Source organism: Physeter macrocephalus, chromosome 2, assembly GCF_002837175.3.
Source record: "Physeter macrocephalus isolate SW-GA chromosome 2, ASM283717v5, whole genome shotgun sequence".
Lineage (NCBI taxonomy): Eukaryota > Metazoa > Chordata > Mammalia > Artiodactyla > Physeteridae > Physeter > Physeter macrocephalus.
This window is the reverse complement of record NC_041215.1, coordinates 23,708,477-23,732,165: the sequence shown is the minus strand read 5'-3', so window position 1 is coordinate 23,732,165 and position 23,689 is coordinate 23,708,477. Positions and strand designations below refer to the sequence as shown.

General features: G+C 43.4%; 1 protein-coding gene across 7 annotated transcripts in view; it reads right to left on the bottom strand.

Moving 5' to 3' along the window:
- NCKAP5 (NCK associated protein 5) overlaps window positions 1-23,689 on the bottom strand; it is a 1,103,171-nt gene that overhangs the window by 938,498 nt on the left and 140,984 nt on the right. For 5 of the 7 annotated variants that reach the window (XM_024114998.3, XM_055087144.1, XM_055087127.1 and 2 more), the window contains exon 2: window positions 8,105-8,234. The exons of 1 other annotated variant lie outside the window; for it this stretch is intronic. In XM_024114998.3, the coding sequence (XP_023970766.3) occupies window positions 8,105-8,173 (69 nt within the window). In that variant the 5' untranslated portion in view covers window positions 8,174-8,234. Of the gene's footprint in view, window positions 1-8,104; window positions 8,235-23,689 lie in introns of those variants that run through there. One more of the 7 variants, XM_055087131.1, reaches the window with a different exon arrangement.

Genomic DNA, 23,689 nt, shown 5'->3' with positions numbered 1-23,689 from the left:
ATCTATGATATTATATATATGTATATATCTTATTATATATGTATATATCACATATATATATATATATATATATAAAATACATTTTAATCTCTATAGAAGTTGGTTCCAAGACCTGGTTAATCTGAAAAAGCACAAGACGAGAAATTAAGCCTAGACCAAGCTTTGACACATGCATTTCTTATTCTTTATAACCCTCCCTCTCCAACCTCTGCCCCTTTGACAATTCTTTTGTCGAAATCAGGCTTCTGATACGAGGAGGCAGAAATATGGCAGATGTGCCAAAGGACATGTAAACCTCTAGCCCTGTTGAGGCTGGGGCTCTTTAAGGTTGGGAAGCATCATGTGAGGAGCTCCCAGTCGCTGGCAGAAAAGGTTTTCTGCTTCCAAGCTGTACAGCACAGCATAGTCTAGAGGTAGACACACCTGATTTGAAATCCCAACTCTATCACTCACTCTAATTCCCTTTGCAGTCCTACAGCATTGAGGAAGTTGATGAGCTTATTAAGCTTCTGATTTCTCATTTGTAAACAGGAATAATTAGAGTTCTTACCTTAAAGGGTTGTCCTGAGTATTAAATGACAGTTTCCACCTAAAGCATTGAGCGGAGTGCCTGGCACACAGTAAGCCTCAAAAAATTGCCGCTATTATTACTAAGGGAAGGAAGCCCTCCTGGTCGACATTCGATGCATGATTCTCGGCCTGAACAGTCTGCTAAAGTGGCTTCTGTGATCGACTCAGCCAGCCCCACTGCTGACACACTCCAGACCCACCACTTGGGCATATTCTACATCTACTCCTCTGTCCTCTTCTCCATTCATACTCCATCCTCAGCAGCAGCATTGCTCAAATCTTTAATCTCCCTCCCAGTGTTGTTCTTGCTGGGTTCTGATCTCTTTCTGTTTGTCCGAAGCCCCTTTATAATGCTTAGCAACCAAGTGTTGTGGGCTGTGCCCACCTGGCCAAGCCTCCCCTGTCTTCCCCCAGCTCATCTGCCCCAAATCTATCCATAGTCCCCAAGGATCTGTGCTGCTGGAGGGAAGCTGGACAGGGCATTTCTCCAGCGTTCTCTTGACCTGCCATGATGGGCTCAGCTAGGCTGGTGGGCGGATCCACTGGGTAACCATCCATATAAGGATCTTACACTTCTTAAACTCTACCACTGTCCACTTTCAAGGGAAACAGTCAAAGATTCAGCATGCCACTTTAGAAAGGTTACTAGCCCAGACCGAAGCTGGCCTGTTCTCCACTGTTGCTTTTTCCTTAAAAAGAGGCCTTGGTTGGATCCTCAGACATCAACACACCTTCCAACATCTGGCTCTGGTGCATGGTCTGTTCTTAGGACATCTAGGAGACGGCTAAGAGAACTGTCCTTTTTATAGGGGGAATGAAGCAGTCGGGAAATAAAAAGCTCGCTCTCATTCCTTGACCCTCCTCCACTTGATGCTCACTTGGTAAATCTCAAACAATCTTGACATCAGAGAACAAACGTCAGGCTTCCCAGAGGGCAGCTTGGTCTTTGCCCAGTGGTCAGAGGCACTGAGTAAACCCTACTTTATATATGCTTCCTTTAGTAGAAGGGGTCAAGGGTAGCTGGGATTTGAGTAGCTAGAAACCTTCTCCAGCAACCTGGTAGTTTCTGCACAGCATCCCTCTGGTGAAGGGTAGTCTAACTATAGCACCAACAAAGTAGGGGTAGCTACAGAAATGCCTGGAGCATTTACAAGATGCAGATATTTTCCTGAATACTCACAATCCAGTGGCTGCTGTGAACAACACTAACCATGCCCGTACCCTGCGTTTAGAAAAAGTCTCAGCGAGTTTGGAGCTTTCTAAAACCTTTCCCTTTCCTCAACTTCTTGAGGACCTGCATCTTTGCATGACAGCCTCAACCCGCCTCTTTGCCTGCCTCAGTGTACTATCTGCCCTGAGGGTAAACACAAATCACTACTCAGAAAGTTAGCACTCAGGAAAAGCCAACATGGACCCTCAAGCTTCCCATTATCTCTAACGTGTGCAGATAGCCTTCAGAATCCAGCCTGCTGCTGTCTTTGTAAATAAAGTTTTATTGGCACCTAAGTCCCACCCACTGATTCCTGTCTTGCCTGTGTCTGCTCTCCGCTACAACCATAGAGTTGAGTTGTTGTGACTGCTCATTGAGCCTGCAAAGCCTCAACTGTTCACTCTGTGGCCTTTTACAGAGTTTGCTGATGCCTGCTTTGAATAACTTCCAGTCACTAAACGGGGTGGCGGGGTTGGGGGGGACGGAATAACTAAAGATAAAACAACAGAAATTTAAATGTGCGTGTCAGTCAGGGCTCTGTCTGTGCGTGTATGTGTGTGTGTGTGTAAATAAAGAGATTTATTATGAGAGAATGTTCTTGTGATTACGGAAGCTGAGAAGTCCCATAGCTGTCTGGGAGCTGGAGGCCCAGGAAAGCTGGTGGTGTAGTTGACTCCAAACCCCAAGGCCTGGGAATGAGGAAGCCAATGATACAGGTCTGAGTCCAAAGGCCCGAGAACCAGGAGCACCCATGTCTGAGGACAAAGAAGGTGGATGTCCCAGCTCATGCAGAGAGCAAATTCGCCCATCCTCTGCCTTTTTGTTCTATGCAGGCCTTCAACAGATCAGGTACCCACCCACACTGGTTAACGCAGTCTTCTTTGTTCAGCCTACCAGTGCAAATGATAATCTCTTCTGGAAGCATCCACACAGACACACCCAGAAATAATGTTTTGCCAGCTATCTGGGTATCCCTTAGTCCAGTTGAGTTGACATATAAAATTAACCATCAAAATTTGATATAAGGAAGAAGTTTTCCTGGGAAAAAAATAATTCAGCAATGAAATGAGTTGTCACCAAGGGGTTTAGGACAATCTCCTTGGGTTGCCTTTCTTCTCTATTTTTAACATTTATTTTTATTTTTTGGCCGTGCCATGCAGCATGTGGGATCTTAGCTCCCCAACCAGGGATTGAACCCGTGCCCCACGCACTGGAAGCGTGGAGTCTTAACCACTGGACCCCCAGGGAAGTCTGTCTTTCTTCTCTTCTATCCCAATCTTTACCTACCATATTCTCACCATTGCTTCGAAGCACACATCTAACAACAGCTACTGCATGGTGCCTCCTTACATCCTCCCAGAATGATCTCAAGTCCTGTCACTGTCAATGTCACACCTGTGTATCTTCTCCATGTTATGTTATTTTTCCTGCTTATTCGATCAGCTTCTACAAATAAACTGCAAACACTTTGAGAAGGAATATTTCCTCTTAATAGTCAGGGTCACCCTGCAGGAAAAAGATGACACACTCAAACCACTTAATTGAGGAGATTTTGGTAAAGGAACTATTGATTAAAGTGTGGGCAGACCTAAAGCAAACCAACGTGAGATGGGCTGGCAACACCCAGGAGTCATTACTACCAAAAAGCCTGAAGGGGCCTGGGGAGAGAGAAGGTGGCAGAACACAGAGAGCTGTGGTTGTAACTGCAGCTAAAGTTGTGGGAGAGAGTTGCCCAACAAAAGCTGTGGCCCTAGGCAGGGTAGCCCAGTCACTGTGGTCCACAGCCAGGCAGGGGGAGAGCAGGAAAACAATTACCTCGACTTCTCTTTCCTCCCAACCTGTGATATCCTTCTAGGTCATCCCATTGGCCAAACTCAGTGAGATGTCAGAAGGCCAGGGATTCTTTTAACAAGGTCCACGTGGTACATCCTCCAGGGGTGCACAGCCAGGTAGAGAAGGATGGACTGGATCTGGAGGGGGAAATGGCAACTATCCAGCACATCCCATGGCTACTAAAGCAACTTAAATATAAAGCAGGTTTTCAGTGATGTTTGTTGATTGACAGAGTTAATGTGAGCCTGTGGAAGACCTAATTATTCTAATGATTTGGATGCAAACCATCCAGAGGCTGAAGGATGAATTGAAAGACCTGTAAGGGGGCTTCCCTGCTGCCACGAGTCTATCAAAACTGCACTCTGTCAGATGTGAGGATCTAGTATGGCCACTGTTTTGTCTTCCTTTCAGTGGGGGAGAAAAGATTGGGGTACCACATGGAATTCATCACTCATGAGAGAAACTGTTACTCCTATCTGTGCTTAAACGCAAAATGTATTTTCCCCCCAAATTAAAAGAGAATCTTTGCTCTTGAAATGTGAGCTGGAAAAACGTTCACTCCCTGGCCTGCTCATCAGCTAAATGCTACCACAGCTACAAGTGTCAAATAGCTATACACGCAGCCTATTTGCAGAGATGATTCCTGAAAATAAAAAAGCAGTGTGAAATGCTGACTTTTTCTGATCAAAAAGCATCCTGGGGTGGGCTGAAGAGTTTTGGGTCAGGAAGAGGCCCCAATTTCTGGGGTGATTTTTATTGTTATCAGAGAGAAGACTGTACTTTCCATGAATACACGGCTACTTGGCATACTCCTACCGGGAGAGGCCAACGTGTTGTCACTTGTCTTACTCTCAGTGTCTTTACCCCTCACATTGAAACATATTTTTCATTTCAGTTTCACTTCCCCTGTCACGTTCTTCTTTAAAAGGATGATTCATCAAGTCAAAAATCAGCAACATCAAAGAATATTTTAGCGTTACTAGGGTGCACGCATACCCAGACACACACACACACACACACACACACACACGCTCTCAAACCTTCCCATGTGTCACGTCCTGAAAGCAAAATTGTGACTAAGGACCGCAAACTCACATCCCCCAGTTGGAGCTTTTTTTCAGTATTTGGACTGTGAGGTTTTTTTATTCTGTGGTTCCTCCAGTATAAAATTTTTAAAACTGTTGCAGGGGAGCTACTCAACACTTCATGATTTGATTATGTGAAATAAAAAGTGTAATGAAGTTAATAGTGCCTTATTCTTGCAGTACATTCTAAGGAATTTTTTGCCTGCAAAATCTGAAAGTGGAAATTACCTCTGGGCCCTCTGACTCTCAAAAATATGGGTCATAACGATTACGGCAGTGGAATGTCAAGACTTAAGAGTTTAGTATGTTTCTCTATCCTCTGCTCAGTTTTCCAAAGGATCTTCTCTTACTGGATTATTATTAGAGAATGAAAGACAAAGAACTGAAGTGACAGGTCAGAAACCTCACTTCTACTCTTGGTTGTATCCTACTTGTGCAGCCTCAGGAAAAGCGTTTAAACTTGCTGATTATTAACTACTTTTTCTGCAGAGTGAGGGGACTGGATAACCCATTCCCAATTTGGATTCTATGATTTAAAAATAACATAGAATAGAAAAAAATAAATAAATAAAATAAAAAGTAAAACTAACATAGAATAGAATAGAATAATAAAATTTTTTAAAAATGACTTGGGAATGAAGAGTGCGTGATATGATGCCAAGTGTTTCTTTCTTTTTTTTTTCCTTGTATTTCCCAGAAACCCTGATCTAGAATCATCCCTGTGTGCTTTTTGCCTAGTTATTTGCATGGTTTCGGCACAGAGCTGAAGAGGAGGACAAGGTCTTGGGTTCAAGCCCTTTACAGGCCAGTCAGCTTTGATCTCTTCCCCCATTTGTGTCTGTCTCTCTGACAGTCACAATAAAATTCACTAGGGTCTTTCAATGGCTCTCACACCCCAAAAACCAGTCCTCTTGCTGTCATCGTCCCAATAGCGGCATCTTATGTGAGGGAAGGACATAACGGTAAAACAGAAGGCAAAATCATAGTCACATGGCCTACCCTGTATAACGAGGAATAGCATTCAAGCATCCCTGTACCTTGGGCCACATAGTCATAGAAGAACGAATTCTTTTTTTTTTTTTTTCACATTCAATCTGCCTCTAGTAAACAAGGAAGACATTTCACTAGTGTAAAAACTCTCCTAAGTAACATATAGGGAGATTTAACAGGATGACGTTTTCTCAGGTGGTACCAAGCAACAAGTTCTCCTTTTCCCAACGTTCTTTTGTGCTGTAAGTCAAGAACCAGATCCACAGTCCCCACAAGACTCAGGCTAGAGCCACATGCCAATGTGAACGCAAGCTTGATTTGGGATTTTCAGGCAGCACAGGTAATATGACGGCTTTCATTTATGCTCACGGTCAAGTCTGTCCCTAAGGAAAATTTAAACATGGCAAAAATTTCATTGAATCTCTTTCTCTGATTTTCAGATGCCCAGTGCCCTCGTGATAATCCACGTCCCCTCCCCTCCTGGCCCCAGCCCAGCCTTGCATGCTGGCACTCTCTGCTCTGTATCCTTTTCTTTACCAACTCCCTCAACAAAATTCTGCTCATCTGTCTGACATCTGGGAATGATCCAAGACCTTTTATTAATGAGTGTGACTGTGAATGATGAAAAGACAATAGCTTAGCATGCTTGCTTTTATAGGGTCTTTGTATCTTCTCTGGGACCTAAGGCCAAATTGGGGGCTTTAAGGATTAATCAGCAAGGATGATACTTCTGGGTTAAGAGAACCTTTCTTGGGCTGTTCCTACTATATATACTACATGAGTGCCTAGCTAGGCGTAAGACAGACCTTACTGGCAGGTTGATATGTAAGAAGTGTTTCCTTTGGCAAAGAAAAAAAGGAGAGGCTGAGAAATTATCTTTTTTTTTTTAATTTATTTATTTATTTTTGGCTGTGCTGGGTCTTCGTTTCTGTGTGAGGGCTTTCTGTGCTAGGGCTTTCTCTAGTTGCGGTGAGCGGGGCCACTCTTCATCGCCGTGTGCGGGCCTCTCACTGTCGCTGCCTCTCTTGTTGCGGAGCACGGGCTCCAGACACGCAGGCTCAGTAGTTGTGGCTCACGGGTCTAGTTGTTTCGTGGCATGTGGGATCTTCCCAGACCAGGGCTCGAACCCGTGTCCCCTGCATTGGCAGGCAGATTCTCAACCACTGTGCCACCAGGGAAGCCCCGAGAAATTATCTTTTTATCCTAAGTTTCCCTAGAAGTTGCAAAGGGTATAGACATATAAACACACACACACACACACACACACACACACACACACACACACACACACTTTTCACTGCACTGTACCTGGTGACAGAAAGACCTCAGAACTGAGAAGATGGCACGCCAACGGGGAGGAGAACTTAAAATCCTGTAAGAGTTCTTAGTCTCTGAAGGTATGCTGGTCAGTGCACAGCTCACAGAGACACAGAAGAACCAGACCCAAAAGTTAAACACAACTCTTTTCTCAATTCCCAGAAACTCACATTTATCAACAGTTTGTGACATGAAGCCTCAGCAGTCACAGGGTAAATAGCTAATCTAGACACCGACAGAGCAAGACCTACAGCAGCAGAATTGGAAAAGGGCAACTAATAAATCAACAAATATTTTATTGGATACCTACTCTGACCCCAACTCCAGGCCAGAAGCTGGGAGGACACAAATGAATACAGCACATCCCTAAATGTCATGCCAAAGAAGGTACTAAGCTACATTTCTACTTGAGTAGATGACCAAAAGAGTGAGGAATGACTTGCTTCATTTGATTTCTTACTCTGTTCAGATGCATCATTGAGTAGGTGACCCCAAACATCTCAGCTCAGACTGTGAAAGAACGGCCAACCTTCAGAAATCAGTGACTTAGTCTATTTCCTTGGACTAACCAGATTCTCGTACACGAAAGCAAACCCAACCAAATTGTTAAGAATTATGCTCATCAGTATTCAAACTTTTAGAAAGAAAGTTTATGGACCATTGAACAAATTTACATACCCAAGATCTCAGAGATTTTCTCCACTCCTCAGTATTTGAAACTCTACTGAATTCTTGTTCAACTTACCCCCAGAGTTAAGCTAAATGGGTGATAGAACAACTATATGCTAGCTTGGCATTTGGTATCAGCTGTACAGTAGTGTTTTTGTATGGGTTAAAGTTTACTTCAGCTGGAATTAATGTAATTATATATAATGCTGACTGATTATGACATTTGCCTATTAGGACACTATACAAACATTCCAATAGTTTGCTGGCTTTTGACTTTGTAAAAAATAAGTGAAACAAAAATCCCAGGAGATATTGTTAATGGGGTAACTGGAATAGAGGTTTTGAAAGCACAGGGTTCAGGAAATCACGGTCAAAGAATAATGCATTTTAAGCCAAAACATAGAGTGGTAAATGAATATTTAGTACTTACCACAAGACTGCTATCTAGAGACAGCCTTTTTCCAAAGTCCCTTTTCTCAAGCTGTCTCTTTCCCTCCATGAGTGAAGTTATTTATTTTCCTTTGTGATTTATAAGAATTCCCCTTCTGTTTCCAGGGTCACTGCAAAAAGTGAACATGTGTTTTACTATCAGAGCGAACAGTGTTTAGACCCCTGTTGTTCACTTTCTAACCAGGAGCAAGTGTTGAAGCCAAAAATACCCAGACCCAGATCATAAGTTTAGAACTGGGCTCTCTCGACTCCAAAACCCTCTCCTGCTGCCAAGGTCAGAGTCGTCTTTACGGAGGCCCCTGTGTTTTCACAGGTTTTACTAATGGAGTTGCGGAATGGGTTTGCAGGTCTAATCAGCAGACTGTGGAAAAAAGCAAACAGTCAGTTTCATGCCACACTTGCTTCACACCCGTCCTCTCTCTATCCGCCAGCATCATTCTGTTGCTGCGCACAGGGAGGCTGTCCGCCAATTCCATGAGAGCAAATGGACAAAGCCATGCTCCACATCCAAGAGCTGTTGAGTCCAAGGCCCAGTAAGGGGAAACTGAAACATGAACATTATTGTCAATATTTAATTTAAAAATACTTAATTTAAACCTATTTAAGGAACATTACAAGAGACATTTGCTTTGGGAAAGGTTGAATCAGCATGAATGGTCACGGCATCATCGTCGTGAGTAAGTATTTGGACACCCACTGCATTTCACCAAATCAGATAGAGTTAATCCCTGCACTCCACTGAGATTGCTTGCTCTAGAATGACTCGGTATTCTGGTTAGTAAGGATGCATTAGATGTATTAAACACTAGCTTCCAGTTTTTACCAAGACGTAAAATGCTTGAAATGAAAGAAATAGGTTTGAACCCAGACTTTCCTACCCATTAGCCAAGTGACCTTGGACAAGTCATTTAGGCTCTCTGAGGCTCATCTTTCTCCACTGCAAAAACAGATAACAAATGGCCATCAAATGATGTATATGAAAATGGTTTAAAGGCAATAAATGACAACTTACATTTAAGTTCTAATTATGCATGGATAACATTAAAAACCAGTTAACCTTAAATACAAGTCGACGTAATTTAATATGCCTTTGATGACTCCGAGGGCACTTTGAGGTACAGAAATTCCTCATAATTCGCAAAAAACACATTTTATATCAGCCATTGAACTGCCGACATAGAAGAACTGAGCTTAATAAAATGCTATACCAATCAGTTTCTGACACAATTGAGAAGAAATATTTTTTAGAATTATTTCAACTGCTCCAAGTTTAACGAGGATGCAACAGACGCGGCCTCACAGCCCATACACAGTATGTGGCCTCTTTCTCTTGGTTTCCTCTACCGGGAAGAGGGTTGAGACAGCTGTGCCCCAGGCAGGGTTTGCCCACATTATAGTCAGTTGTAGGAAACTGACGGGCTTCTTTTCCATTGTAATCATTCCATCTCTCACTTTCAGGAACACTCATTTTAATTCATCACTGGTCCGCTCAGAAACTCCACTCTGACTTCACGATAAAATTCAAATTTTTCAACATCATGTTCAAGGTCTAATTCCTGCCAACCAGTCTTTTACAATCTCCAAACACACGAAGAACGTTCCCGAAACCACACTTCGGATCATACCTCCACCTGGTCTAATCCTCCCCTTGCCCCAGTGCCTGGCTCAGATCCCCGATCCTTCCCAAAGCCTTCTGCATCACTCCATCTGGCAACGATTCCTTTCCCTCCCAAGGTTCATAGAAGTCTTTAGGGACCTTAGTAATCACCTTCATCACCTGGCGCAGTTCTTTAAATATAGTCAGTTCTTAACATCTGCTGTTGGTAGGGCCTAAGAGTTAAAAACCAACAAAGCACTGGCAGCATTTGTCAGAAGAAAGTTAGTTCTATGCTAGTAGTATAGGCCAAACGATTAGTTAACTGAAATTTATTTGGGGGCTGTCTTTCGTGCTTTCAGCTGTTCCCACCCACTTTGCAGCCCCCTTCTCATCCCAGGGACTCTATGCTCAGAATACTCTCTGTGATGATCAGTCCAGCTACAGAGACTGCTCAGGCCCTGAGAGTTCCCCGTCCAACAAAAGCATGCCCTCCTGAGTCTTATATTCCCAAGAGCCCTGGGGTTTAATAGATCACAACAGATGATACTCTGGCATTTAGCTCATGCTTATTAAGTGCTTAATGAATGGAGGACTCAGTACTTTGATGTTGGTGACACAGCACATAAATAGAGACCAAGCCCCTGCCTTTGTGGAGATTACATTCTAGTGGGAGGATACAGAAAACAAAGAAGCAAACAACTCCAAACCACGATTGGTACCTGCTGTGAAGGAAACAACCCCCCGTGACTGGTGTAACCGACGGTCAAGTGTGTGAAAAGGGAAGCAAAGTTTAGACAGAATGGTAAGGGTATGAGCTGCCATATAAAAACATGGGTAGAGAGCAGTCCAGGGCTTCCCTGGTGGTGCATTGGTTAAGAATCCACCTGCCAGTGCAGGGGACACGGGTTCGAGCCCTGGTCCAGGAAGATCCCACAAGCCACGGAGCAACTAAGACTAAGCCCATGCACTACAACTACTGAGCCTGAGCTCTAGAGCCCACATGCCGCAACTACTGAGCCCACATGCCACAACCACTGAGGCTCCCGCACTCTAGGGCCCGTGGGCCCCAACTACTGAGCCCACGTGCTACAACTACTGAAGCCCATGCGCCTAGAGCCTGTGCTCTGCAACAAGAGAAACCACCGCAATGAGAAACCCGCGCACTGCAACAAACAGTAGCCTCCGCTCACCAAAGCCCACGCACAGCAACAAAGACCCAACGGAGCCAAAAAAAAAAAAACCTTCCAAGGTAGAGGGGCCAATCTTTCTGCTGGGAAGGAGCTGGTAAAGAGGTTTGTGTGCCCTAAAGCAAACTAGGAAGAGAACGTGTGAAAAAATTCTGAGATTTAAGTAACAACTAGTTCACACAGGGTCTTGTAGGCCAAGGTGACTTGTTTGTTCTAAACACAATGGTTAATCTTCAGGTTTGATTCTCTACTTCACTCCTTACTGATCACATTAAATTATTTAACTTATTTAAGCTCCGGTTGATTCATCTATGAAAGGACACTAATAACAGGACCTTCTTCCTAGTAGGGTTGTTGTGATGATGAATGAGATGATCCACTGAAAGATCACAGAGCAGGACTGAAACCAAGTCCCCCTAAAACCGAGTTCCTCTGCTGAGTTTATGATTACAGTCTCTATCCAAAACGTTATTCCCTTTCTTGTCCAACACCTGTTCTCCTCAAGACTGAGGAATATCAAAGAAAAGGGGGGATTGAAGCCAAGCAGGACCCTGTGGGGCTCCTGGGTACAAATCTTTTCCGTGTCCCCCTATTTTGTAGGAAATATGCTTCATTCAGCCTCCTTAACCTTCCCTGAGTTCCAAAGGGCAGATTCAAACAGTTGCTAAGCAGGGAAGGGAGGGAACGCAGAAACAAGGGAGGAGCAGTCAAGAAACAATAGCGCAGCCTCGGGGCAGGGTCCTGGTTCCTCCTCAAGGGATATACAGAACAATATCTTTGAGTTCTTCTGCAGGAACTAAGGTCCCCACCCAGGTGGAAGATGGTAACTTCAGGCTGAGCTCAAGATTCCTGGAGTGCCACCCTGTTACCTCACCACCAACCAATCAGAAGAAAGCCATACACCCTACAGCCCTCACCCCAGATTTCACCTATAAACACTTTTCCCAAAAAACCATCAGGGAGGCTTCCCTGGAGGCACAGTGGTTAAGAATCCACCTGCCAATGCAGGGGACACGGGCTCGAACCCTGGGCCAGGAAGATCTCATATGCTGCAGAGCAACTAAGCCCACGCACCACAGCTACTGAAGCCCGCGTGCCTAGAGCCCGTGCTCCGCAACAAGAGAAGCCACCGCAGTGAGAAGCCTGTGCACTTCAACAAAGAGTAGCCCCCGCTCACCACAACTAGAGAAAGCCCCCATGCGGTAATGAAGACCCAACAGAGCCATAAATAAATAAATAAATAAATAAATAAATTTATTTTTAAAAAACCAAAACATCAGGGAGTTCAGGGTTTTTGAGCATGAGCCACACTTTCTCCTTGCTTGGCCCTGCAATAAACCTTTCCTTGCTCCAAAAATAAAATAAAATAAATAAAGATCACATAGTAGGTAAGCTTTAAATGTTAGATATATTCATTATCCCTTCTGGTATATATGATTCAACCCATTAAGAAGCAACTCTAGTGACTGATTTTTTTGCTCTGTAATAAGCTGATGAAGCTGTCATTGGGAAATGGAGATCCTTTTGACAGTTCTCGAACAGACTAGTCTGCTATGTGGAAGGCTGATTGAACAGCTTAACCTGGTCAATTTCTTTTCACGTTTTATGATGCTAATTATATAGGCAAAGATTGACATTCAAAACATTTAGCAAGTGATACGGCATAGGTATTGACTGATCAGAAGGGCACAGTCAAAGGCAATAAGCAGTACAGCTATAGCAGTACATCCTGGCCAATTATCAGCCTAAGTATATGTACTACCTCTACCCCAAGAACTTGAAAATTTGTGAATTAAAGCATAAAACGAGCATGGAAAGGATCAAAGTAAGTTATCCAAAAGGATCAAAGCAAGGCCACCCAAAAGAAACAAATGGCAACCTGGTTGTGTCCGTATGAAAAGAGGAGGGGCCCACAAAGGAAAAGTCAGGAAGGCTCATACACTCTGCCCCCAGCACCATGGGGAAAGAGGGTGCCCTCATGTATATAAACCCAACAAGGACCGCAGGTCTAGAGGAAAAATGAGTGTCAGCCCCCAAAGACACTTCGGTATGACACTGGTCATCTGTATTATCCAACAAACTCCCTTGCTCACAGACCACTGTCATCAAACAAACTCCTAATTTTATTTGATTCCCATGTAGTTTTACTTATTGAAGAAGAATGTGTTGACCAGCAAATATAAGTAGGCAATCTTTTGGAGAGTTGCATTTTTAGTAAAAATTTGCAATTTGGCATCCAACTGTTTATATTCATCATTTATATATTTGCTTAGTATATTAGTCAGCTTGTGTGGTCATAACAGAATACCACAGACTGGGTGGCTTAAACAATAGAAATTTATTTTCTCACAGTTCTGTAGGCTGGAAGTTCAAGATCAAGGTGCTGGCAGGGTTGGGTTCTGGTGAGGCATCTCTCCTTAACTTGCATTTGCCTGCCTTCTGTGTATCCTCACATGGCCTTTTCCTTTGCACACATGCCTCCGGTGTCTCTTCCTTTTCTTATTAGGACACCAGTCTGATTGAATGAGACCCCTACTCTTATGATTTCATTTAACCTTAATTATCTCTTAAAAGGTCGTATCCCCAAATGTAGGTACATTTGGGGGTTAGGGCTTCAACATATGAATTTGGGTGGTGGGGGGGGACACATTTCAATCCATAAGAGTTAGTTTCAGTCAGATTTCAAAGCCTGGTCACATCTCAGTGTACCGAGTCACAAAAACTCTGGGTGTCAGTGGCTACTGCCAGACCCCCTCCCTCTCCACTGGTTATGGGACTGTGGATTTCACTACCCCCACCGTCCACATCCACCTTGCCCTGCTATAACTTCTCTCTACTGCAGGTCTAGAGGTGCAAACTACATTATCAAGACTTCTTAGTCGGTTGGTCAAGTTGGATTCTGCCAATAGGAGTCTGTGAGAGATCAGAAGGCAACAGGAAGGGAGAAGCCATTCTGCTTCCAGCTTCAGATGGGCAGAATCAAAAGCAGGGGCTACAGGCTCCGGTAACTTCCGTGATTCCTCCAACCACTCTAAGAACAGGCAGTAGCAGCTTCCCAAGCTTTGAGTACCACCACCTATGCCTTTTGCCCCTCCAGCCCTTCCAACAACTTCATAACCAATTCCTCACATTAAATCCCTCTCTGCTTGAAATACCTAGAGTCGTTTCTCTTTTCCAGGTTTGACCATGATTGAGGCGCACGCCATAGAGATTCCTTTGGACAGACAGCCAGCCTTCCTTGGGCAGTCCCTGTCTTCCTTCTTGTGAGCTTTCTGAAATAACAGCATGGAGTTAAAAATTCTACCAGGCACTTAGCTCCTGGAGGGCAGGAACACTATTTTATATTCTATGTTCTCCAGGGTAGTATTATAATGCCTGGCGCACAGCAACATGGCAGACCCTCAATGAGCATTTGTTGTTTGCATGAATAAATGAATGCTTGAATGTTTCCAGCTGTCTTCATGAATATATAAAGAACTGAGCAGCAATATAATATTGCTAAAGCAAAGAGAGGCCACGCGTGTGTATAACACAGAAATTACTTTCTGAGACAAACACACAGACATATACCCAAGCCTCAAAGAAAACATTTCATCATAATTTTCAAACCACTGTCAACCTAAACATTACTCCTTCGGCCCTGCCTGCACTTACAAAGCACCATAATCCGGTCGTGTTCATGTCTTTCCTATGGCTTCTCACAACTTTGGGTATAAAGAGCACATATCTGCCTCCAAGTGATAGGTTGGATGCCTCTCCCTCCCTGCACAGGGATGAAAATGGTCAGAGTTTAAGGAAGACAGGATATTAAGCATCCTTTTGTGACTGATGGTCATTGATAGTGATCTCTGCTCACATACACCTCTTCCTAGCTGATTAAAATACTGTTTCTTGGTATCAGTAGAAATCTGAGTTGGCCTTAATAAACTCTTTTTAATTTTCCTCACAGATAGTAATGGCCTTTCAGTGCCAGACAGATCCTTTACTATTCCTAAAGATGTTAGTAGTTTCCTTTTTCTGTTAGACTTTAAAAGACTGTATAATTTTCAAGGGACAAGAGCCAAACAACACCATTAAACAGAACCTCAAAGTCATATTTCCTCACATGCAATAGTCACACACATGCAGACACACACTCTCACACTCAGACATACACACTTACACACACACTCTCATACACTCACACACATTCTGAGAATAGGTTTCTCCATCTCAATTTCTGCTTCTCTGATTCCCCCTCTCCTCATCCCTGCTTCGAAATGTTCATGGTTTGCCAGAAGAAATGGGGGGAAATGATAGAGCCGAAAGGCATTGGAAGATTTGGCCCCCAGCCCTCTTTGCCATGTAAATTTGAGCATGTTCCCTAACTTCTGTGAATTTGCATTGCCTAATCTACTCTCTCCAAGATATTTTCAGGTTCGGAAGAGACAATGCATGAAAAAGCCCTTCCACATCTAGAGTCAAGATAGTTTTCAATCAGCTTCATTAAGCAACAAGCAATGCAAAATATGACTGTGTGCAGCCTAATAGCATCCAGACAGCAGAGACAGTGTCGCACTCACTGGCATCTCCCTCGAGCACTCAACAAACTGGCTCCCATGTGATATAAACTCTACAAAGAGTAATTTCAGAATTGAATATGACGAGAACAGTGGCAAAACCTGCTGACCAGGTAGCTCAGCAGATCTCCATCCTGGCTGCTCCTTAGAAACCCCTGGGGGGCTTGTAAAATTCACCAGCGCCCAGGCCCCATCCCAGATCACTGCAGTCTCTAGGGGCACGGGCACCGGCCCCCGAGGATGGCAACAGCAGCCGGGGTTGGCAACTACTGATTAGAGGGCTTGTTCTCAGACTTTGCTGCAGGTGACAGTCGCCTGCGGAGTCACCAAAGAACAAATAAATCAGGACTGGATCGCTAAGGGTGGGACCCACTCATCCTCCTTTTAAGATCCCTGAAAGACTCCAACACACGGCCAGTGGAGGGCCAGTTTGAGAAGGTGAAGGTATGCGCCCCTTCTTTTTTTTTTTTTTTGGCGGTACGCTGGCCTCTCACTGTTGTGGCCTCTCCCGTCGCGGAGCGCAGGCTCCGGACGCGCAGGCTCAGCGGCCGTGGCTCACGGGCCCAGCCGCTCCGCGGCATGTGGGATCTTCCCGGACCGGGGCGCGAACCCGCGTCCCCTGCATCGGCAGGCGGACTCTCAACCACTGCGCCACCAGGGAAGCCCATGCGCCCCTTCTTGATCTCCCTCCCTGTCTCAAAGGCTGAGGGACACACAGTTGTTGGCAGCAGCAACTGCCTTTCTTGAGCCACTGCAACCAGCAATTCTTCGTTTGCAAACTCTGACCCCAAAGCAGAGAAACACTGGATACAGTTTGGACCTGCACCTTCCTCCTGCCCCACTCTCTCAGGCTCACTAATCATCCTGCTTAAACTGGTCTTCTGCTTTGTGCAGAAAGTAATGTTGACTAAAGACAGAAATATCCAATCTAGATTCCAAAATAGCTAGCTGGGGGCTACCTGCTGTACAGCACAGAGAGCTCAGCTCGGTGCTCCGTGACGGCCCAGTTGGGAGGGAAGGGGCGGGGGAGGGAGGGAGGTCCAAGAGGGAGGGCGCGTGCGTATGCGCACGGCTGATTCACTTCGCTGTGCGGTGGAAACTAACACAACATTGTAAAGCAATTATACTACGATTAAAAAAAATCTAGATTCCAAATTAACATGCAAACGTCATAGAAACTCAGGATGAGGTCATCATATCACTTAGAAAAGGAGGGAAAGAACTTCCTATTCCAAGGGTAAGAATGGAAAATCTTGAGGCAAACGCTCACTCCTTTCTCCCCACTGCTCTCCATGAGCATCCTGCTCTCGTTTCAAAGTGCAAATAGCAGGAGCGAAAAAGAAGTTATGAATCTGTCAGATTTGCATATAGCTACCAAACAGAACATTTGAAGCTCCTGTCAGCTTTGTACTGAAATCTTGTCATCCCGATTAAGTATACATAAGGGAAAGCAGTTGGTTGTCCTTATACTTTAAACACATATACACAACAGTTTCCTTTCGGAAGATATATTGGCTCAATAACTTTCTGCTATTGATACATCCATTCGTGAGTCATATGCATAAGGGTGTGTGTGCGTGTGCACACATGCTTGTGTATGTGTGAGTGTATACGTGTGAGTGTATACATGTGTGAGTGTATACATGTGTGAGTGTATACATATATGTGTGTGTGTGAGAGTGCATGTGTGTGTACGCACACGCACTCTGACGGAACAGAAAACGACTCTCTCCATTTGGACATAAGCATAAAAAATACCAAATTATGTGACTTTCACTCATAAATGTCTACTAACGGCACCCTGAAATGGATTTAGAAAAGACTGAATGAGAACAGACTTCCCAAATACGGTATCCCATCCTTTCCAGATACATTAGCAGCTGGAAACACCCTCTGAGGGATGTGACAACGGGTTTTTTCTTTGAAGTGGAGGAAAATTTTGTATCATGATTAAAATTGGTTTTTTAAATTGAGGTATAGTTGATTTGCACTGTGATATTAGTTTAAGAAATACAACAGTGATTCCAAAATTTGATAGATTATCCTCCATTTACGGTTATTATAAAATATTGGCTATATTCCATGTGGTACAGTATATCCTTATAGTTTATTTATTTTATGCATAGTAATTTGTACCTCTTAATCTCCCATCTTCTCCCTCCCCACTTCCCTCCCCACACTGGTGACCACTAGTTTGTTCTCTATCTCTGTGAGTCCACTTATTTTTTGTTATATTCCCTAGTTTGTTTTAGTTTTTAGATTCCACATATAAGGGATAACACACAGTATTTGTCTTCCTCTGTCTGACTTATTTCACTAAGCATAATGGTTTCATGAGCTCCTGTTTATTAAACTTCTCACTCTGGAAACTAGTCAGTGGCTTATAGTTGATGATTTAGATGCTGGACAGACTCCTAAGAATCACTGTCCCATGACCCCCTCCTCAGATAAATGGCACCTCCAACACAGGGAACTAGGGATTCAGTGAAATCTGGGTCTGGAAATCTTGGCTATTGTTCAATATTGGCTATTGAACAGTTAAAGGTGAACAGTTAAAGAACTGATGTTAATGTGAACTAAGGTCCTAAGGAACAAAGGACAGGGAAAGCTCTTAGAACCTCTAAAATGTCCAAAATTCACTCATCTCCAACCTTTATTATTTAAATCTTTTAAAAACTGAGATATAATTCACCTACCACAAAATTCACTTTTTTAAAATTCCTCGTCAACCCTTTCTACTACCCAGTACTTACTTATTTTTGACAGAAACTGGGGATGTGCTACAGAAAGGCAAAGAAGTTCCCTTATCACTGCTCGAGCATCAACAGATCTGACTGTCCAATGTCACCATCCTCTTGGGTAGCAGCATCCAGGACAGTCCTGAGTTCAGACTCTCTAACTGAAGGGTTCTGTGACCCTGAGCAAGTTATTTAACATCTCTTGGCCTCCATTTCCTCATGGATAAAATTAAGACAATAGTAACAGCAATCATCTTAACAAAATTGCTCTCAGGATTAAAGTGATGCCTGTTTTAAAATATTGGAGTAAACACAGACTTAGAGAATGAACTTATGGTTACCGGGGTCGGGGGTAGGGTGGGGGGAAGGGATAGTTAGGGAGTTTGGGACTGACATGCACCCACTGATATATTTAAAATGGATAACCAGCAAGAACCTACTGTATAGCACAGGAAATTCTTCTCAACGTTATGTGGCAGCCTGGATGGGAGGGGAGTTTGGGGGAGAATGGATACATGTTTCTGTATGGCTGAGTCACTTTGCTGTGCATGTGAAACTGTCACAACATTGTTAATCGGCTATACTCCAATATAAAATAACAAGTTTAAATGGTTAAATAAATACTAAGGTTCAAAATCCTCAAAAATCAAAAAAATAAAATGAAATATTGGAGTAGATATTCAATAACTGCTAGGAATGACACAACAGAATTCCTTTCATCTGGAATTCAGTGATATTTATTTATTCAATATCTATTTTGTCCCAGGCCCCGTATCAGGCCCTGAAAAGAGAAAGACAGAGAGAGAAAGAGAAAGAAGGAGGAGGTGGAGGAGGGGGAGAGGAGGAGGAGGAGAAAAAAAGGAGGGTGGGGGAGGAGGGAAGGGGAGGAGTGGGGAGAAGGAGAAGAGGGGGAGTCAGAGAAAGAAGAAGAAGGAAAGAAAGAGACAAAGAAAGAAGAAAGGAAGGAAGGAAGATGGATCCTCAAATTTCAAGGAAGTTTAAAATCTAAGAAAGAAGATTTATATGTCAATAGTAAAAAGTAAGGTTAAAAAATGTGAATGAAGGAGTGAATGGTTTCAGTGCAAAGAAGATTCACTTTGGGTTCGGATAATCCTGGAAAACTTGCCTTCATTGTCATTTGAAGCACTGCCAGTTAATTTCCAGATACAAACCATCGTGACATTTTTACAGTGTATGAACTAAAAAGCAAGAGACAGAATGGCAGGGGCTTGGACCAGGATAAGCATTTCAGCTCTGGCTGCTCTTCCGGAACCATCTGTTGTTTCTCTCCCAGTCTTTCTTTGTAAAGATTTTCCCCACTTTTTAGTTCCCTCCTCGGCCTCTTCTCCATTTATGGCTTGAAGAAAGGGTTGTAGTTCATTATGTGAAATGTCTACACGTTGCCCATGAACTCTTAAGGGGAAAGTCAGTGTAGAAATGAAACAAATAAACACATTTTCAAAACACAAATAAAGTGTGCACATAACTCCAGTGGATTGGAAGAATATTTAGATAAGTGGCTAGGGAAAAGAATTTTCACACTGTGTCATCTGCTAACACTAATGAGTTAATTAAATTAGAAAAATTCCGCTGCCAAAAGCGAAAACATCCAAATATGTGGGATGCTGGGGGGATTATAGACCTGCTACTAAATGCATTCTGTTCAAGCTTACTTTTTTCCTTTGAGAAGGCCATGCAGAGCTACACTTAAAAAGCCAGCCAATTTCAAGAGAGTATTTTCCATCTGGGGCCACTTATGGGAGAGTATGCTTTAAACTTTGCAAAGCCTGCTGAGAGGTAACATGACTTGTTAAGGAAACAGTTTCTGAAGAGCAATGTTCTTGAAGATCCAGCAAAAGGTTTTACCGTGACATCCCCATACATTGCTGAATTCATTATACCATTAAATGTCTTTGCACACAAGTGAAAAACCAAAATGATTCAGGAAATGGATATACTAAAATCAAGCAGAAGCCAATACATTTTTGCCAAGGCTTTAGCTGGTAATTAGAATATTTTCCCGACCTGGAAGCTCTGTTCACCTTATTTACTCTTCTTTCATAGTAACCTCCTTCCACAATTCCCCTGCCCCAAATAACCCTGATGTGAAAAAAATACTAAAAGCTTAGTAAATCAAAATTAAGGGATTAAGTCTTAAAAACCCATCAATATGCTGAAAACAATAGAAAGAATTCTTAATAAACCAAAAATGTGGCATATGACATTAAAGATGTCCTAAGTCGTAACAGCTGTCAAAATGAAAAGTATGAGAAACGTCTCAAAGATGTTTACCTTCTTTGATTCAGTGTTTAATTAAACTGAGTGTCATTCACTAGTGGGAAGGGAAGTGAGCTAAAATCTCTTTAAAAGGTAAAACAGTTTGATGACCACCCACTTAAACTGATAGCTGGAAAGACTTAAGTTTAGGTTTTGCTTATGTGTGTATGTATATGCATGTATATATTTATACGTGTTATGTAAATATATGTATACATGCTATACAAACACATATATCTACACCTATATATGTGTATATGGTCATTTTCCTCTTTTCATTTCTCCCCAGTTATAGATAATAACAATCAAAACTTCTCACTATTTGGGCTTTTTTTTTTTTTTCATGTGAGGGTTTTTTTTTTTTTTTTTTTGGGCTTTGAAGGCTCAGGAATAAGAGGTGTTTCTATGGATAGCTGGGTAAACCAGTGCTTCTCAAATTCAAGAACAGGAGTCACTGGTGGATCTCATTAAAATGCTGATTCTGATTCATTGGGTCTTGGTAAAACCTGAGATTCTGCATTTCTAATAAGCTGATGCTCCTGGTCCGTGGACTCTGCACTTTGACAGTAAAAGAGCTGAAACTTAGAGAATTTACCTGTGTTTATGTAAGAGTGAAATTCTACGAATTTTCTCATAAAGCTATGCTCACCTAGCTAGCTGTTATAATGACTTAGTTCTTAACATAATCTAAGATCCTTCATGGACTATACAGTTTAGCTAATCACGTACAATAATTCTTGTGCTAACCTCTACTCACGTTTGGAATCCCACATGCTGAGGGATCCCTCTTCACCTACCCACCAGTACAGTCATTGCCTCTAAAATAAACCCAACAAGTTTACTTAGTAAATTTTGGTAATTACTTGAATCTACCAGTGACAAAAGTTCACAACGCATTTCACAGCAACCCGTTTCACATTTGGGGTTCTCACATGGTTAGAAAGTTTCAGTCTGTCTCTCGGATTCTCACCCTCTGGGCATGGCCTCTGTTGCCTGGAGCAAATAAAAGTTTTTTCTTACTCAAGCACAATACCCCCAGCTTCTTCAACATTTTCTCTTGGGAGAAAGTTTCCACAGCCCTCACCCTCTTTGTCACTGTCTCTGGTACTTGCTGGAACTTGATGAAATTCCATGAGATAATGTCTTTTATTCCAGTTCTTTAAAAAAAATTACATCATAATATATGCATTTATGCTCTTTGTAATAAAAGATAAAAGCAGTAAAACATGTATACAGATCATAATGTAAAGTTGTATACATTCACTGTCTCCCTGTTTAACGCCTCTTCCCAGAGGCAATCACTTTTAATAGCTTTACCATTTCTTTAGCTGCAGAAATATGTTAATATATGAATATTGTTTTTTTCCATTCTATATAAATGGGATCAGCATCTATTATTCTGTGATATTTGTTACACCTGGTAATTCAACACACATGGGCCTAATTCATTTTTCTTACAGCTTTGTATTATTCTATAGAATCAATGAGCAACAAATTGGTTATTGATTTATGAATAGAGACTTAGATGGACAGTGATATTTTCTGATTCTAGATGGTGCTGCCATGAGCACTGTATATGCCTCTTTTGTGCCTGTGGAAGTTTCTCTATAAAGTATAGATCTCTAAAAGTGGAATTATTGCTGAATAGAATCAATCTTAAAACTTTTCCAGGGAGGCGGAGTCAAGACGGCAGTGTGGGAAGACACGGAGTTATCTTCTTCCCACAACTAGGGCATCTGCCGCGCACTGGTGGGGGACTCTGACGCCCAAGGAGACGGGCGGAACCCCAGAGTGAACCGGTAGGATGTAGGGGGAATGAGGGGGGAGGAGAAGTGGAGGCCAGATCGGATCTGCACCCCTGAGGCTGGGGAGATCAGGAGAGGCAGGCGGGAGGGACTCTCTGGGAAGAGCGGGAGAGGAGTGGAAAGCGCTTGCCTGGCCCACTCGGGCCGGGGAGGCTGCTGAACTCCCAGGCCTATCCCCTGCCCTCCAAAGCCCCCTCCAGGCTGCATGGGTCCTTGGGGGCATAGGAGGGAGGCCAGGGAGATCAGGAGAGGCAGCCGGGAGGGGCCCTCCGGGGGGAGCAGGAGAGGAGTCTAGGGCGATTGCCCTGCCCACTCAGGCCCGGGGAGCCTGCTGAGCTCCCAGGTCGGTCCATGCCCTTCGAGGCCCCCCTCCCCACTGGCCGCACTAGTCCTGGGGGCATAGGAGGGAGGCTGTGGAGATCAGGAGAGGCAGGCAGGAGGGGCCCTCCCAGACCGGAGGAGCAGGAGAGGAGAGGAGGCATTTGCCCTGCCCAGGAAGCCTGCTGGGCTCCCAGGTGAAGTCCCTGCCCTCTGAGACCTGGGCCCCTTCTGTTCCTTCAGCCTAAGCCCCACCCCCCACAGCCCCCAGGGCCTTTTCCAGCCCTGTGGGTCCTGAGCACTGGCCCCGTCCACCACCCAAACCCCGCCCTTGCTTAGGCCCCGCCCATCACAGCAAAGGCCTTCCCCCCCTTTTTTTTTTCTTTTCCCTCCTCCTCTTTTTTTTTTTTTTTACTATTGTGGTACTGATTACCTTCCAGTTGTTGATTAATCTATATTTTAATTTTATATTCTTCGTAACATATCTGTTAGTTTCCTAGTCTAATTTTGTTTTTTACTTTGTTACTGTTCCTTTTTTTTTTTTTTTTTTTTTTTGCTGCCTCACGCAGGTTGCAGGATCTTGGTTCACAAGCCCGGGGTTTGGCTGAAGCTCATGCGGTGGGGCCTCCAAGTCCGAACCACTGGACTAACAGAGAACGTCAGACCCCAGGGCATATTCATCAGAGTGAGGTCTCACAGAGTTCCTCAACTCAGCACAAAGACACAGCTCTACCCAAAAGCATACAAACTCCAGTGTTGGAAGCCTCAGGCCAAACAACCAGTAAGAAAGGAACACAATACCACTCATTAAAAAAAAAAATTGAGACGGCAAAAAAGTATGTCACAGATGAAGGAGCAAGGTAAAAACCTACAAGAACAAATAAATGAAGAGGAAATAGGCAATCTACCTGAAAAATAATTCAGAGTAATGATAGTAAAGATGATCCAGCATCTCAGAAATAGAATGGAGGCATGGATTGAGAAAGTACAAGAAATATTTAACAAAGATCTAGAAGAACTAAAGAACAAACAAACAGAGATGAACAGCACAATAACTGAAATGAAAAATACACTAGAAGGAATC